This window comes from Dendronephthya gigantea, unplaced genomic scaffold (assembly GCF_004324835.1).
Source record: "Dendronephthya gigantea isolate DGI-Jeju-01 unplaced genomic scaffold, DenGig_1.0 000075F, whole genome shotgun sequence".
Taxonomy (NCBI): domain Eukaryota; kingdom Metazoa; phylum Cnidaria; class Anthozoa; order Malacalcyonacea; family Nephtheidae; genus Dendronephthya; species Dendronephthya gigantea.
In genome coordinates, this window is record NW_021163085.1 from 609,122 (window position 1) to 625,918 (window position 16,797).

At 39.5% G+C, this 16,797-nt stretch overlaps 3 protein-coding genes across 3 annotated transcripts; 1 reads left to right on the plus strand and 2 right to left on the minus strand.

The window, feature by feature from the left end:
• The first annotated feature begins 1,238 nt into the window (after positions 1-1,238).
• LOC114531844 lies at positions 1,239-5,066 on the plus strand. The gene is made up of 3 exons (XM_028553452.1): positions 1,239-2,760; positions 2,865-4,739; positions 4,984-5,066. Exons 1-3 carry the CDS (start codon positions 1,239-1,241, stop codon positions 5,064-5,066), a joined length of 3,480 nt encoding a protein of 1,159 aa, XP_028409253.1.
• Positions 5,067-6,243: 1,177 nt separating this feature from the next.
• LOC114531845 lies at positions 6,244-9,183 on the minus strand. The gene has a single exon (XM_028553453.1). The coding sequence runs from the start codon at positions 9,181-9,183 to the stop codon at positions 6,244-6,246; it is 2,940 nt and encodes a 979-aa protein (XP_028409254.1).
• A 634-nt stretch (positions 9,184-9,817) lies between these two features.
• Positions 9,818-11,676, minus strand: LOC114531847. The gene is made up of 6 exons (XM_028553455.1): positions 11,589-11,676; positions 11,274-11,419; positions 11,073-11,136; positions 10,818-10,918; positions 10,510-10,666; positions 9,818-10,368 (listed from the first exon to the last, which is right to left on the minus strand). The coding sequence occupies exons 1-6, from the start codon at positions 11,674-11,676 to the stop codon at positions 9,818-9,820; spliced, it is 1,107 nt and encodes a 368-aa protein (XP_028409256.1).
• Between the last annotated feature and the right edge of the window lie 5,121 nt (positions 11,677-16,797).

Consider the following 16,797-nt stretch of genomic DNA (forward strand, 5'->3'; position numbering starts at 1 on the left):
AATCCACCAGTATTTTATGAATGATATCTTTCCTCAATATTTGTAGATGTCTAGATGATAAAATCATGTGCAATTCAAATAATGCTACCAAGTACTGCAATTAATGTTTCCAGGGTGAATTAGAGCAAGTTTGACCTATGATACATGCAGACCTTAGTTAAATAAAGGTGCATGGTGTACTTTAAAGTAAAAAGCAAATTCCGAACAAACAAGACATCTTGAGAATCAAAATATAATTCAAACAAGACACAGATTGAGACTGTAAATTTTCGACTTTATTACAAAGTCGTCTGAAGATGACTTTGTAATAAAGTCGAAAATTTACAGTCTCAATCTGTGTCTTGTTTGAATTATAATTTGATTCTCAAGATGTCTTGTTTGTTTGGAATTTGCTTTTTACTTTACTTTCTTAAATTGTCGGCTGGTCATGGTTTTTTATTGTACTTGTTACCTTACCTTCAATGAAAAAAAATAACAGAGTAAACTACAGTAATTACAAAACGAATCAAAGTGTTTAGAAAACATTAAATTATGCCTAAAATTTACTACATTATTAGAATGTAGAAAGTATGATTAACTTTCACCTCAGCCTGTCATGTATGTAAATATAAACATAATCTGACACCAACCCTGGTTAACTCGAACCCCCGGTAACTTGAGCAGTTTTTCTTGAGAGTTTGAGTTAGCGGGGGATATATTTACATATGTATTGTTATGCACATATCAATGTTAGCCCGCAGGGGGGGGAGGCCGGGCAAACCAGGGGATTTGATTTGAAATTATCCTTTTTTGTCAAATGTCCCACCCTGGGAACTTATTCTACGGTCAAATAGAATCAAATTCCCTACTATGGGATAAAGATTGTGATCACATGATTACAATAGAACTTAAAAGTCTTTATTTTTAAAAGAACTTTACATGAATGTCGGAGACTGTCTACACATATATATACTCAATACCAGTGATTCATTAACGCGATTAATTATTGCTTCAATTTTGGGCGCTGATTCGCATGATTGACACATTTAGATTATTATCAATAGGATTATAGGAGTTAAAAGACAAGGGAGGGACTGAGTGCGAGAGAGAGAATTGAGACCGCTGTTGTGAGAGGGAGTGTTTTTGTATTATCGAGAATATATCTTTTAAAACCCAAATCCGCTTCGTCTACTCTAGTTGCTTATACCTTTTAGTAAGGGTCAATTTACTAAACCTGGCACCTCCGACGGGATTGTGAAATGAGTGAAACGAATGCCAGCACCGCGCTGGAAACAAAATTAGTTCAATTGCAACTGACGACGAAGCGAACGGATGGAATCCTAGCAAAATCCGAAGAAAAACCTATTACGCGACACCAAGGAACACTAAGAACTGTTGTCCGCGAAATAGAGACACTACGGCTCAAGGTTGAAGCCGAGAAATTGAGCAGAAAAGAGGATACTACCGAGTGGAGCGAGGAAATTGATGCCAAAATCAGCGAGGCAGATGGTCATGTAAGACTGACGAAAGACTGGTTGGCGGAAAACAAGAGGAAGCTAGAAGAAATCGAGAAAGAAGAAAGAATAAAGTTCGAGGTAAGGCTGCATGAGACTAAAGTAAAGTTACAAGAGGAACATATTGTTAAAAACACCTCGCAGACGAGTAAAACTATGATTGGAATGCAAGCGAAATTGCCAAAATTGGTCATCTCAAAATTTAGTGGTTCTCCTATGGATTGGCCACGCTTTTGGGGACAATTCTCAGAGAACATTGATCAATCCAATATTGCCCCAGTGACTAAGTTCTCTTACCTTTGCGAGTTGTTAGAGCCTAAGGTTCGGCAGACAATCAAAGCTTTGCCCTTTCACAGCGAGGGATACAATCGAGCGATAAGCATTCTGAAAGATAAGTTTGGGAAAGAATCTGAAATTGTGAAAAGCTACTCGCGTGAAATACTCGGGTTGCCCACAATACAAAGTACTGATCACAAAAAGATTCACGAGTTTAGCGAAAAACTGTCGTATTGCGTTCAAGCTTTGCAAACGTTGAACAAGCTTGAGGGGGTAAATGGCGCCGTGCCAATGACACTCGATAAGCTGCCTTGCATTCGAGGAGATTTAGTGCGAACGGATTCAGAATGGGAGAGTTGGAACTTCGCTAAACTAGTTGAAGCACTTAACCAGTGGTGTCGAAGAAACCCAATCGAGAAAGCGCCCGAGCGAAACGACGACTCGTTTCGTGGCAAGAGGAGAGAGAAGCTGTTCCACGTCTCTCGTCAAAGATTAAATCCACGTAATTGCGTCTATTGCGACAGCGGCGAGCACAAAACGAACGACTGTACTAAAGTACTTCTGACGTCAGCCCGTAAACAGATACTAGCCAAGAAACGATTATGTTTTAATTGCGCCGCGGGCAATCACAAAGCCTCTGAGTGCCCGAGTAAAGCCACTTGTAGAAAGTGTGAAAAGAGACATCACACGTCCATCTGTGATTCTCACGACAACAACGATGACGACCAAGCCTCTCGACAAAATGCCAACGTCGCCATGACTACGCGCCAAAAACGCGAAGCGGTGTTCCCTGTGGTAGTCGTGCAAGTCAATGGAATTCGATGCAGAGCTTTGATAGACTCGGGAGCCGGGAGTTCCTATGTGTCTGCAAAACTAATAAACTTGCTCAAATTACAACCATCAAAATCCCTGATCAAGAACATTGACATGTTAATGGCCTCTAAGTCCACCAAACTCGAGATATATGATTTGAAATTCGACTCGCTAGACGGTTCGTTCAGTCTTTCCGTGAAGGCTACGAGGTAAACAAAAGTGAACTTTTGCTGATCGATAACCCCAATTACTCGAGATTGATAAATAAGCACCCTCATTTAGCGGGTGTCACCATAAACGATGATGACGTCAAGGAGACTCTGCCCGTCCATGTCATTCTGGGGAGCGGGGAGTACTCAAAGATCAAAACGCAAACCAGACCGAGAATCGGAGACGAGAATGATCCCATTGCCAAGTTGACCAAGTTCGGTTGGTTTCTGATGGGCCCTGGGTATGAGTTTGAAAGCAACATGATGTTAATGACTCAGACCTCCCACGCCGAGTATGAGGAATTGTGTCGATTAGACATTCTTGGACTCGAGGATACCTCCCAACACGACCAGTCGGTGGTATTTGCTGAATTCAAAGAGCAACTAACTCGATCTCCTGAGGGATGGTACGAAACGGCGTTACCATGGAAACCAAACCATCCCGCTCTTCCTAGTAACGAACGCGGTAGCCTGAAGCGACTGGGAAGCTTGACTAGAAAACTTCGACGTGAGAACCTGATGGAGAAATACGATGGCATCATACAAGAACAACTCGCTGAGGGGGTCATCGAAAGAGCCCCACCTCCTGTGGTGACCGGAAGTGACCCTGCTCCACCTCCTGTGGTGACCGGAAGTGACCCCGTTCCACCTGCTGTGGTGACCGGAAGTGACCCCGTTCCACCTGCTGTGGTGACCAGAAGTGACCCTGCTCCACCTCCTGTGATGGCCGGAAGTGACCCTGTTCCACCTCCCGCTGCGAGCGGAAGTGACACAAAGATATTCTACATTCCACACAGATATGTGGTGCGCAAGTCAGCCCAGACAACCAAGATGAGGATCGTATACGACGCCTCGGCCCGTGAAACATCCGACTCCCTGTCCCTGAACGATTGTCTTTATGCAGGGCCAGCTTTGCAGAACAAGTTATGGGACGTTCTGGTACAACAGAGAGCATTTCCGGTGGTGATTTCGGGTGACATCAAAAAAGCCTTCCTACAGGTTCGAGTTCGAGAATGTGAACGAGACGCTCTCCGCTTCCACTGGAGATCAAATGTCGACGAGGAGATACAAACGTACCGCTTTGCACGAGTGTTATTCGGCCTTGCGCCTTCGCCATTTCTACTTGGGGGAGTCCTGGAGTGCCACCTCGACTCGTGGTCCCGAAGATATCCGGAAGAAGTGGACCGGTTGCGTCGCAGTTTATACGTAGACGACATTTTGTCTGGTGGTCAAAACACCACGGAAGCGAAGCAACGTAAAACCACTGCGATTGAAATTATGGACGATGGAAAATTCACACTACACAAATGGAACTCCAACGTCCCAGAGCTGGAAGACAACCTCAACGAGAGCCGCGACGAACAGTCGTTTGCTAAACAGCAACTGCAAGTGAAGCCAGGCGAGTCGAAGTTGTTAGGTCTAAAATGGGACAAGACCACAGACACTATGTCGGTAGAATTTCCTGCCAGTGCACCGGCGACCACCAAGCGTGAACTCCTTGCAAGTTTAGCAAAGATCTACGACCCGTTGGGACTCGCATCACCGATTACGTTGCAAGGCAAACTAGTGTTTCGTGACGTGTGCGACTCCAAAATCGGATGGGATTCCAATCTCCCCGATAATCTTCAAAAGCGTTGGCTGAAGTTCGAGAAATCCCTTCCCAAACGAATAAGTATTCCACGACCTCTCGCCCCATTCCATGAGCCTGTCGTTTCGGCCGAATTACACGTATTTGGCGACGCATCAACTGAGGGAGTGGGCACTGTCGTCTACTCTGTGATCCGTCAAGCTGGAGGAGTTACAACGTCCCTAGTCGCGGCGAAGTCTCGATTAGCCAAGAAGAACCTGACGGTACCGAGATTAGAGTTGGTCAGTGCTCATATGTCAGCAAATCTCGTGACAAACGCTAAAAATGCCCTGATAGAGCTTCCTACACCAGCGACGTTCGGTTGGTTAGATAGCACCGTAGCACTTCATTGGCTTCTCGGAAACGGTTTATACAAACAGTTCGTCGCGAATCGCGTACGGAAGATAAGAGAGCACACTGAGATCCAGTGGAGGTACGTGCGGTCCATCTCGAGCTGATGAGAAACCTCGAAACGACATCTTTCATTCCTTGCTTTAAACGACTCGTCGCACGACGCGGGCGCCCGAGAACCATCTACTCTGACAATGGAACTACGTTCGTCAAGGCCTCGAAGTGGTTGAAGCAAATAAGGAACGACGAACGTGTGCAAGGTCTTTTGCAACAGTACGACGTGTCGTGGAAATTTAACCTGAGCAGAGCCCCGTGGTGGGGTGGTCAGTTCGAGCGATTGATCGGTGTGGTAAAGAACGATATGTATAAGGTGATTGGCGGAGCGACGCTGACGTGGTCGGAATTGATCGACGTTCTGCTGGATGTAGAAATCCAAATAAACCGACGACCGCTTAGCTACATGGAAGACGACGTGGAACTACCAGCCCTAACCCCTTGCACATTCCTATTCCAACGAACCAGTGAGCTACCTGAAAGTGAACCATGGCGGATCGACGATGAAGACCTAAGAAAGCGAGCGAAATATTTAACGACGTGCAAGAATAGCTTGTGGAGGAGATGGCAACGCGAATACCTGACGGCGCTCCGAGAACGTCACATCCTGGTCCACAAAACACAGAAATACGAGGTTTCTGAAGGGGACGCGGTAATCGTAAAGACAGACGACAAGAATCGAGGAAAATGGCCACTGGCGATAGTGGTAAAATTATTCCCAGGATCAGATGGTCGGACGAGAGCCGTTCAGCTCAAAACGAAGAATGGAGTGATAGAAAGACCCGTCCAACATCTTTATCCTCTGGAACTCCAGTGTGATACAAAAGGGAACGCAAAGAAAGCTCAAGACAAATTGAACCCGGACGCCCGAGTGTTCACACCTAAAAGAGCGGCTGCCGCAGATGCCCAAGCGAAAATAACCGTCATAGCTGAATGCGAAGAAGACAGTTGAAATTCTGAACTAGTCATATTTACTATTAGTACTAGATACATTGTTATTAATGTTTGTTTGTCACGAACACGTTGCTTGAAAAAACAGCCTCCTCAGTAAGCATGCAATTTAGTTCCTAACTTGCATGGGGGAGTGTGTCGGAGACTGTCTACACATATATATACTCAATACCAGTGATTCATTAACGCGATTAATTATTGCTTCAATTTTGGGCGCTGATTCGCATGATTGACACATTTAGATTATTATCAATAGGATTATAGGAGTTAAAAGACAAGGGAGGGACTGAGTGCGAGAGAGAGAATTGAGACCGCTGTTGTGAGAGGGAGTGTTTTTGTATTATCGAGAATATATCTTTTAAAACCCGAATCCGCTTCGTCTACTCTAGTTGCTTATACCTTTTAGTAAGGGTCAATTTACTAAATGAACATGAAGAACCCAAAACTTTACATACGAACTACTTGTCGTTCAATTGCATCCTAAACACATCCACACATCTGGGAAACACCCTTGTAATCCAACACACTCTACGTGACACCAACGCAGACAACCATCACACTGAATCCACGAAACCGTGCCTTGACTATTAGCATTATCTGATGCAGGATCTTTCAAACTGCAGATAAAGCAAAGTTCATTCTCTTCATCCTCCTGATTAATTGTTTTTTGCAACTCATTCCCTCCAGGTTGTTTGTTTTTTGTTTGTTCTTTCTCTTTAGCCTTTCTCTTCCTTGTCTCTGCAGCTTTCTTAGCGCCTCTTTTCCTGTTTTCATGAATTTGATAAAGGTGTTCGAACCAAAACTTGACTTCTTCAGGAGTAAGAAGGACCTTCCTTGCTGTTTCCTCTATAACTTCTGCAGTGGGTACAACTTTATACTTTTGGAAGACTGCAAGAATTACTTCTGACAGTGGTGAAGGATTTCCCACCGCTCCGTTTGAAATAAAATTTTCTAGAAGCTTGTCTGGCTTCATGTAGTGTCCAGCACAGACAGTTTTACATTCACTACACTGTCCTCCATAAGGCCTCAGTGGGTCTGGTGTTGGGATGGGAACATATCGCAAACCTGGCCCACCTGGATACCACGAAAGCCCTGGATCGCTTTGTTCTCGTTGACACACAGGATGGATGCAACCTTGCTCATAGCAACAAACAAGGTAGAATAGATACTTTGACGGAAACTTTGAATTACACAGATGCCTTTCACGTAATTGCCATATTCTTTCAAATTTCTTGTGCATTTCAGGGTGATTTGATTTCAATTCCTCCTTTTGCTTCTTATTGCCTTTCAGAAAAATGTTTAGCAATTCACTCTCTTTTCTCTCGGTAGCAGATTCAGCCCCTTTATACATATGTATATGTGTGGACGCACATGGAGCACCATCTACCCTAGAAATATAAATATCAATTGCTGCTTCCAACTTCTTATGTAGTAAGATTTGATCAATCTGACCAGACTCAGAACGGCACGAACCATGTAGAGTTGACGGAATAAAAAGGTTAGAATGGGCTAACGCCAGGCAGCCATTCTGCAGTTCCACACGGTTAAGGTAACTTCCGCCACTGCTACGAGATGATACCATAAGAGCTCTAGTTTCCTTTTCAAGGTGTCTTAAGGTCCTCCAATACTGTATTTCTTGATGGGCTGGACCCTCGTCGAAGCTTCCATCAACCCTAATACATTCAATCTCTTTCATTGCACCATTCGCAATATTAGTGAATGCTGGTTTAATTGCGTCTTGTTTCTCCAAGAATTTTAGGTCAGGCATATGCTGTGGTGGGCCTTTTTCATACAGTCCTGCTGCCTTAACCATGCCTGCACATATTTCACCACTTGTTGTGGTTGCTGGAAAGTTGTATGAAGTTGTTTGCAAGGTTGAAGGGTAGTTATTCACATAATCTGTTCGTGTTGTTAAGGCTTCTTTTCCTGATACACATAATGAGCCATGAAGCTTGTGAGTAGACATGGTATCAAGGCGAAATCCTGCTTGGTCATCCCTTCCAATGTTGGTAATGTTTGTGCCATCAGTGTACTGGATTTTATTCAGCTCTGAATATAAGGCTGCACTCCAGTGACTATCCGGGTTAAAACGAAGGTTAAACCCTATTCTTGCCCGCCTATGAACAACTTTAGCAAGTCCCTTGTAGCGGCCAGCAGAACGCCTTCTTTTATTCCTTGCAATGCACATCTGTACAACAGTTCCATAGGCGAAATTGCGCTTATACTTTTCTTCTAAAAATGCCTTGATGCATTTAAAAGTTGCCTTTTTCTGAACTTTTTTGTTGCCATCAAAGGTAACAACGCCAGTCCGACGCCAGGCATCAGCACCAGCACCACACTGTGAAACGTATTCTTCTATGGCTTCGCCAATTCCAGGGCATTCTTTTATTATTTTGCTGATTCGTTTACTGCGCCGACGCCTAAGGAATCTCTTTTCCATTATTCGTCTCTTGGCGACTCTGACTGCCTTCCTTTTTAGGGAAGCTCTTTTCTTTTCAATAAGCAGCCTGCCATTATTGTCAAGCACATTCGATATGCCATTCTGCCATACCTCTGCGTCACTTGAGTCAGAGTCTGACACTATCAGTCCATCTTGAAGATCTTCTTCTTTTTCTGAACTGTTGTTGACAAGAATGAAGGCTTGTCTCGATTGTTTAAGAAGCATGTTATCTTCTTTGCTCAAACTAGGCAGGCAAGGAAGTTGCTCGCTAATGGTCGAAAGTGACTGATTGATCGTTTCCTTGGGTAGCAATGGGAACTTTTGACTTATGGCCTCCTCAAGTGCAAACCAGTTAAACTTGGTTTGTTTCAAAACATCTAATATATCCTCAGATTTAATTTCCCTTGTAATATCGGGCAAGTCGTTCTGCTGAGAAATATAATTACTGCTATTATCATCCACAACTTGTTTTTCATCAGCAAAATTATTATATTCCGCCTTGGGTTGCTCCAGTAGCTCATCATCGTCTTCACTGTCCGAATTTTCATCACCGCTTAGTGTGTCTTGCAATCCAAACGAACCCAAGAGTGCCCTATCCTTCAGATGTGCAATATTCATTATTGAATCCTTAATTTCACATGCCTCTTTGTATGCCAATTCTATTGCTTCAGCCCTTCTATTCATATTGTGAAATCCAAACACTTTATTTGCTTTATCAGCAGACATTCCAGCCGACTTCACAACTGCATATTTTATACGCTCTTTTTCTGCCTCGCTTTCAGCAAGGGTAAGCAGACATCTCAATTCATCCTTCGTAGCAAAAGAAACACGAGTTTGAACAGTTTTCGCTAAAACCTCGTTTAAAAGTGCTTGGAACACAGCATAATTAGTACACGTGTGTTTTTCTACCAAATAGATGCAGTATGTCCCAGTAGTCTTGCTACCAATGCCAACTGCAGCCAAAGGCATTTGTAGCAGTTTTCGTTTGGCATGATTTGATGTGTAAGTCACACCTGGGCTACACATTTCAAATGCATGTTTTAGTGTTATGTACCCTTCTTGCTTGACATACTTGGCAACGTTTAATTGTAAACAACAGTCATGGCAAGCTTTTTCATGTTGCGCTTTGCAAAATAGAGAACGGGCCTCAATATACTGCTCCAAACTTAACCCCTCAAATCTTGAAACAAAAACGTCATCTTTAATTTGGTCATAGTTTGACAAGTTCATGTTTTTCTGCTGTTTATAAATCTCTAAAATTTCACTCCCTTTCATGCCATGAAAGGGAGTATTCAAAAATCCTGCACCACTGTGTTTCCAGTTTGAGATTCTATATATAATAAAAGAGAAAGACCCGATTACAATGAACCACATTTATAATGAAAAGTTTATGCACACAAGTAATTGTAAATGTCAATATGGATTGGTCACACACATTCGTTATACGTCTAGTTGACTATAGAATACAACTAATTTATAGTATTTATAGATTTTCATTTATGAAGATAATCTACTATGATTTATTCAGGGTAAATATGATATAACAATTTGTGTTGTAACACTATTAAGTTCTTCACACTCATCAAACCTATATGAAGAATTATTAAACACTATCTAAATCACCTGAAGACGACGTATCTGAGCTTTCAAAATTGAAACATTCTATGTTGCTTGACTGCTCATTGTTTTTACTCATTCTTTCAAAAGCAGCCTTTAATCCACCACTTGCAGCTGTTTTAGGAGGCTTGTCTTGTGGACTTGCAGCAGATGTGGATGCCTTGTTCTTGTGATACCACACTGATTTGGATTCCTTTTTCTGTAAGGCTGCTAGCTGTTTGGAGTAGTCATTCTTTTCTTTGAATAGTTTCCTGATCTTGTCGGTAATTTCAGCACATTTGGTGTAGTTATTGACAGTTTTGGCCTTACCCAATTCTAATTGGCGCATTTTAATGCCATCTTCAGACATAGAAATTAACTGTGACAAATTCTGTATCTCCTTTTGCCTTTCATCAGACATCAACTTGGCTCTTTTGGGATGCTTGCAGTCTTCTTCACTACTGGTACTGCTTGATGATTCTGATCTGGAATAGCCTTTCTTGTATGTATAGGAACCATCTGTCCTGACCTTTTCAACAGCTTTTGTGAGAAGAGTTCCTAAAATAAAATATAAGGGATATATTGCCTGTTATATTAATAACTGGTTGAAACAAATATAGTCATATCTTACATGTATAAATTTATGTAACACATTGAAAGATTTTGATAAGTTTGGTGATAATATATGATAACAGTTACCTCTTTTGGCCAAGAGTGTTGGGTCATCCAGTGCCAGTTGTCCTGCAGCAGTGTTTACAGCTTCTTCATATGGCTTTAAAGGTCGTTTCATATCTTTATTGAAAATTCTTGCACTTTTAGCAATATCTTTATCTTTATCTAGATATTCCTCTGATTCCTTTTAATAAGTAAACATATATCATTGCAAGACAGTAGTTTACTGGACATTTCATTCTATTACAGGAACTCCCTGAAAAGCACTTTGGTGAGTGGAGCTTCCTAAATAGATATTATTATTAAGCACCATCTGACCACAAACAATCACTTACAATTAATGTTGGTCCAATAGTGAGTGATCCTCCTTCAACAACCAGTGTTTTTTGACCACCTGAAGGTTTAGGTTTCTTTTTTAATATCAATAATTCTGTGTCTGAAAAGGTATAATATATTCTTAACTACTATTAAATTTAACCCATCAACTGGCAGTACATACCCTATCACTGAATAGTAAAGTTGTCAGTCATTTAGCAAAGTGGATGTTGGTTTTCATTCATATATTCTTATTGATCTAAAGTGTAAATAACCTTCTTGTTGGGTAAATTCGCTGTTCAAAACATTTGCAATTGGCGATGTTATTTCATGTTGTTCCTATCAAAATGAACAATTAAAATTTTAATGACTATACCATACAAATTCTCATTGTTTCATATATTGAGTTCATACATATACTTGGCAAATACAATTGGTTAAAACATTACACAAATAAATAAATACAAGCTACCTACATTTATATCAGTGTCAGTGACAGATAACACATTTTTCAGAAGCTTTTTAACCAACAGCCTTTCACCAACCACAGGAATCAACTCCTTCAAATCTTGGTCATTTGCCAAAAGAAGCAACAAGGTCTCACTGCTATCCAACTTGTTTTCTATGTTTGCGTATATTGAAATTTAGAATTTTATGAGGACATTGAGGAATTTTTAATATTATAAATATCAAATCTTAAGTATGAATACAATCGTATTCGTTGTCATATTTCAAAATCCAGAAACCACATTTAAATATAAAATGCATTTAATGATTAAATACTACATTACCGATAAATGTTTCAACAATATTATCCAAGCCTTTCTCCTTCATCTTATTGAATAATTCATCAACCTTTATACTGTCTTTAGACGCCATGTTGTTTTTTCCACGTGGTTTGTACATGCCCGATCGCGGGTTAGGTCGAAGTATAATTTACAATTTATCAAATGACTCCACCCCCAGGCTCAGAAAGGTGGTCAAATGCCCGTAACAAGGGCAATTGTAGTGTGCCAAATCCCGTGGATATGCCCGGCCTCCCCCCCCTGCGGGCTAACATTGATATGTGCATTACTCTATTGAGTACTGAATATCAGGAAAGCTTATCAATTAATACCAATTAATACTTAGACATCATAGATCTGTAACTTCTTAGCCAGTTTTATCTTGCCAATAGCAGTTTTATAGTTGTTATATTGAATTTGTTATATTTTGTAATAAATTATATATTTGTTCAAATGTTTACATATCAAAGTTTTCCTAATAATCATATATAATCAAGTATGATTAACTGTATGCTGCTGGTTCTTTTTCCACTCCAGTTTAGTTAAGTTATGTTCATGAATTTTGTTATTGTGCCCTCATTGATGTCACACTGTTGCCCTGGTTTCTGAATAAAACTATTATCCGTAAAATTCATCTGAACATTTAAATAAAGATTTTTAACTTAGCACTTTTGAGAAGTGTTTTGTCTATTTTAGACAGTTGTTATGCAACATTTGATGCTAAGTTGTTTGAAGATGCTTCCACGCTGCTCCCTGGTTATATCGTAAAGATTTCTAATTCAGATCTTTCGGCAGCAATTTTTCTTTCTGATAAGAACATCTAGTCTAAAAACTAGCAAGAATATTAAACTAAATGGACAATGCTTGCTTGAGATTAAAACTCGGGCAGAGGGACAAACTGAGTCCTTATCTACAGTCACTGGGGCACATATTTGCCAGGTTCAACTTCAAATGAAGTGTACAGAGATGGGATTAGCCATTCTTCAATCATATGTTCCAGAATCTAACAAATCAAAGTACTTTCTTATTACTAGAAATGTAATTTTATCAATTTATTCATGGACTTATACCTTCTGCATTCAACAATAACTTACTTGAATTTGATTCTATGTTAGGCATTAGGCAGTTTGCAAATGCCTTAGCTAATAACTGTTCAGAAATTGATTTTGTTCTTGTTTGAAGCATTTTTAGCTCGCCTGCACTTTAGTGCAAGAGAGCTATTGCTATAGTCTTGGCGTCCGCGTCCCCGTCCCCGTCCGCGTCCACACTACATGATAAGTACAATGTTAAGATGCCACTTTTATTTTCCCATTATTTTCAACTTATCTACTTAAGGAGTCTATTTGTTGCAAAAGAACCATTTACCAGGGGGGAGTGAACATTATACAACAAAATATAATGATAAGGTCAATGTTAAAATGCTATATTTTTTCTATACTTTGGCTTTACATCAGAGGAATCATTATCAATATAAGTCATCAATATGCATTGTGACTATTTATTGCCATTTGGTGCACATTTATACAATAATAAAGAGAGTTTTGCTCAAAATTATCAAATGATAAGGTGAATGTTAAGCTAATTAGCATAATGATAAGGTCAATGTTAAGATGTTATATTTTTTAAATATTCGGCTTTGCATCAGAAGATTCATCATAAATATAGCTCATCGATATGTCTTGTGACTATATGGTGACATTTAGTACACATTTACACAAAAATAATGGCAATTTTGTTCAAAATTATCAAATGATAAGGTGAATGTTAAGCTAATTAGCATAATGATAAGGTCAATGTTAAGATGCTATATTTTTTAAATATTATGGCTTTACATCAAAGGAATCATCATAAATATAAGTCATCGATATGCATTGTGACTATTCAGTGCCATTTGGTACACATTTATACAATAATAAAGAGAGCTTTGCTCAAAATTATCAAATGATAAGGCAAATGTTAAGCTTATTAGCATCATGATAAGGTCAATGTTAGAGTTATCCAGAGTTATCACGCTCATTACGATTTTCACGCTTTTTACGTTTTTTTTTAGTTCAAAGTTGTAGCTGAATCATATTTACCGAAACTATTTGTACAACCCTAAGCCAAATGAGAAACATTTAAATATTTTCACCTGTATGCTACCATTTGTTTCTATTGTACATGTACAATTATAAATTATGAGATTGTGTTGTGACATGCCGTATCAAAATTCAATCGCTTAATATAGAAATCATTCAGGGAGTGAAAATATATAAAACATAGTGCAACGTTAAAGTTTAAAGAATATTGTCAGATAATTCGCAATTACAAGCTTTGGCACATAAGTATTTATAAGTAGAAAGCCGATAGGCTCGGAATGCAAAGGCAAATGGCAACGCATGTGACATATATTTGCATATTATTTATGTAGATACACATGCAAATATATTATTAAAGCACCTATAAGATTTATGTACATACCTTTTCGTTGTTTGATGCATAATCCTTTTTTGTGTAGATATAAAAATCCAATCTTGTTTATTTCATAAAGCTAGGCGCACACACGACGATCTAATAGTCTGCCGATTCCTGTCTAGATGGATGTTTTCATCAAAATGTGGCGACTGGCGATCTATACTTGGTCATTATTAGACCAAGTAGACTCGCGTACACGCGCGAGGCGCGAGCGCCGCGAGAAGGAAAACATGTCTGGGCAAGGGCTGCCTATATGTCTAAACCTGAATGGACCAACTACCGCAAAATCGTTGTGTGTGCGCCCGGCTTAAAGCAGGGACTTTTGCCTGGTCCGTTAACTTACCTGTTGATATCACGTGCGCGGATTGCGAGAAACGGAAGAAATATTGGTCACAAATAAAACTAATGTAATTCCGAGGCCAGTTTTGGCCAGTAATTCTGAGGTCACAACTAATATCTGAAGTTGGTGCTTAATATTACCTTCCAACGCGGATTTTAGCCTTGTAATTTGTAATAAAAAGATCGGTAATTTGTGCTTCATACAGATACCTTTCATACAGAGTTTAGCCTTATTCTAGACAAACAGTGCAGGCGAGCGTTAGGTGATTTCAGCACCTCTCTGGTTAATTTATGTGATAAATATTATTAAGTATTTACAATCTTTTTGTATAATTTGTCATCATTATGATGTTGGTAATATATTAAATTCATTGTTTGTAATATAAATTACAATTATTAATTTAAATACAACATTAAATTATTCATATATTAATACACTATATTCAATAAATGTAAAGCATTTACCATAATTATACAAATACAAGTGGAAATTGGGAAAATAAAAAGGTGTGTGGGAGCATGACAGTCTATTGTTTGTTCGCAGTGACATGATTTTCTCCAAATGGCAGGCAATCAAACAACTTCAGGGTGATTCCCTTCCTATCATAGCAATCAACAAAAGATAAACTGTGCAGCAATCCATATTTAAGTTGTAAAAGTGTCTCTATACTTGACCAAAATACTACAATATCTATTTTGTTACATTTTCCTGTCAACTGAAGTCCCTAAACAAGTCATCGCAAAAAACTAAGGGGTGGTGGGTTTTCACACAAGTTTGAATTTTTCCAATTTCCAAGACTATTTACATAACTATATATTAATATGGGAAAATGCTTTATATTTTTTATAATATAGCACCAATGTTAATTAACATGGCTCTTAGCCAATCAGCATTAAAAATTTACAAATGCTATATAATAACAATAATGGTCAATTATCAAAGATGATGGGTCTGAATCCATGAGCAACCACACTCAAAAAATCCTAATTTGGGAAAGCTGGAACATGAAATATACCAACACTGTCTACTGTTCAAGTCCTTTCGTATTGCATTACACAATTTTAAATCATCATGCAACAATGAACTTTTTGCATTCTATGCACTTGAGGGGAGTTGTTGAGTTGCTGACAAGCTAAATTATTGCACAGCTGTCAAGGTATTTGTTACTCATGGAATGTTCTCATGCTAAACACTACTCTTCATTCATTTCATGAAGTAGTTCATACTTATCATTAACAAGAAAAGTTAAAAAGGCAGTTAACCAGCAACATACATTCCACATCTTTGAAATCTGGTGCACATATCGAATTGGCATGTTTTCTTTTAAAGATCCATGAATACCTTGACCCTTCGTATCGTTCTTTCCACATGTACCCTAACTTGAGATATCCTGTTCTTCAGTGAACTGTTTGTTGCTTGAGAGTTTCTCTGGTGTATCTACAATCACACCATATACATCTAGAATATGCTGCACCATAAATCCTTTGTCAGCCAGCCACCTGTCCCCCACATGAGCAAGGGAGAGGGTTCCAGTTTCTTTTACGATGTCCTCATCTGATTTACTGCCTGGATAAATTTCAAGAGACAAATAGTGGTAGTAGAAGAGGTGAGATTGCAATCGGTCCTTTTCCTGTATTGTGCCCTTTGTATTCAGACCAGGTACAACTTTATTGTATGATTTGTGAGAACTTCTCTATGAATATTTCTGTACAGTCAATTATAAGATAGACATCCTTATAATTTGGCTTGAAGCACTTTGGTAAATGCTTTTTCATAGTCTCACGGTCTGTTAAAAAGCTCAACATTCCAAGACAATGACACAAACGGTCAATCCAGGTTGCAAAGATCTGTGATACTTCTGGCTGAGTAATGTTATGTCTGTCAGCCAGATCTTTTTCCAGCAAGCCGAGATGTAACCTTGTCAAAGTGAGAAATAGTTCATCAATTTCACACAAATTTCTCGGCCTTCAATGCGAAACAACATAAGATGGGTCTTTAGCTGCATTGGTGTACCCGTTATAATAGTTAAGACTAAATCCTGGTTTAGGTTTAACAAAATTGTACAAAGAAACAAATGTCACATAATCAGGAAGTCCTGTGTAAAATCTGATATCTGGTCACTTGCCATAAACCTTCGCACACCAAATCTTTCTATCTCTTGACGCTTCTCCAGTTCACTAATTCGTTTTTCTCAGCTCATCTATTCTTTCCACACTCGCATGCATTCTCTGATGGTAATATCTTCTGTGGTGTTTCCGTTACGTTTTCTGTGCAAATCTCCTGTGGCTGTCACTCTTCTTGCTCTCTCGTCAGTGTCTCACTCGTACAAGTCAACACTTTCCGGTTGTTTGTCCAACGATTCTGTAGGTGTAGTAGTTTCAGTAGTTTAACAAGTACAAAATATCTACAGGCCATACTATC